The following is a 1,460-nucleotide window of genomic DNA, read 5'->3' on the forward strand; positions in this document are numbered from 1 at the left end:
TTATCTCTCCTCTTTCTTTTCTTTGTGTTTTTCTCTCTTGTAGTACCTCATCTTTGGCACTTTTAATGACTTAATTGGGTTGCAAGTGCCGCAAAACTCTTACTAAAATTGAACTGGCGTGGTTCACACATTTTGTCCTATCAAGAAACAGCCTCAGCCCTATTGGTCCTACTTTTCTTTGTATGTTACTCTCTTCTAACACCTCTAATCTTCGGCACTTTTATGACTTAATTGTGTTGCAAGTGTTGAAATAATCTTACTAAAGCTAATGGTATGAGATTGGTTTGCATGAGTTACTATTACTTGTAAACTTTACTTTTGGGGTGGAGAGGGGGGGGGAAGATGAATAGAGAAAGAAAAGGAAGTATGGAGAGATAGGGGCAGAGGGAGAGAGAGGAAAAGAGAAAGAGATGAAGATTTGCACATGCAGACACACATAATGCACAGAAAGACAGACTGAAGACAGACTAAGAGAGACAGAGAGAGAGAGAGAGAGAGAGAGAAAGAGCGAGAGGGAGGGGGAGAGAGAGAGAGAGAGAGACAGAGAGACAGAGAGACAGAGACAGACAGAGACAGACAGAGAGAGAGAGAAATAGAAAAAGAAAGAGATAACAAAGTATATCCTCAAGTATAGTGCAAAAATCATTTCCCTATGGGTACTGGAAGGTTCAATGTGTGTAATGTTGGCTACAGAAAGTTCAGAATGTGTGTCTGTCTGTGAAATGACTTCTTATTGTTTGCGTGTTTGTGTAAAGAGCTTACTTTCTTGTTGTGTGTATTTGTTAATGACAGAGTGTGTTGTTTTAACTGGCATTTAAGGTATAGGGGTAGGCACTCTACTGCAGCATGCAAGAGACCCAAGTGCAATTCCGGAGTGGGGAGAATTTTCCTGGGAAGTTTTATCCTCTCAGCCCGAATTATAACACTAATGATGACAATAATAGACAGTCACAGGAACACTGCTTTGTCAGCAAGTGGGAGAGGAGGTAGAGGAGATAAGTCATCAAGGAAACGTATAACAACAGCAGAAACAATTTTTAACAATAATGATATGAATGTTTGGAAACTCACCTTCAAAATAATCTAAATTATGTTGATGGGGGCGTAAGAACTTCTATATTTATGAAGTTATAATTTTGGAGTTTTTTTGTGCATTGCAGAAACAAACAGAGCAGCTGAGCTTCATCGTCGCTCTACTCATCCAGTACCTTCCGTCCATCATCATCTCCGTCCTCAACTTCTTCATCCCAGAAATTTTCCTCAAACTGGCTGAGGTGGAGGAATATTCCAACAACTTTACCACGCGCATCACCATTGTCAGGTGAACAGATGTTTTCATTCTCTCTCTCTTTCTCTGTCTTGCTCTATCTCTATCACTCTCTCTCTCTTTTTTCTCTCTCTCTTTCTCTACCTTCTGTTCTATCTGTCTCTGTCCCTCCTTTTCCTTTCTCTCTCTCTCT

The 1,460-nt window shown here is 40.3% G+C and overlaps 1 protein-coding gene across 1 annotated transcript in view; it reads left to right on the plus strand.

Moving 5' to 3' along the window:
* Window positions 1-1,460, plus strand: part of LOC101863791 (transmembrane channel-like protein 7) — a gene marked incomplete at its 5' end in the record, with an annotated part of 17,868 nt that overhangs the window by 10,114 nt on the left and 6,294 nt on the right. The window contains 1 exon segment of the mRNA XM_005112225.3: window positions 1,161-1,321. Coding sequence (XP_005112282.2) covers window positions 1,161-1,321 — 161 coding nt within the window.

This window comes from Aplysia californica, unplaced genomic scaffold (assembly GCF_000002075.1).
Source record: "Aplysia californica isolate F4 #8 unplaced genomic scaffold, AplCal3.0 scaffold01212, whole genome shotgun sequence".
In the NCBI taxonomy this organism is placed as follows: Eukaryota; Metazoa; Mollusca; class Gastropoda; order Aplysiida; family Aplysiidae; genus Aplysia; species Aplysia californica.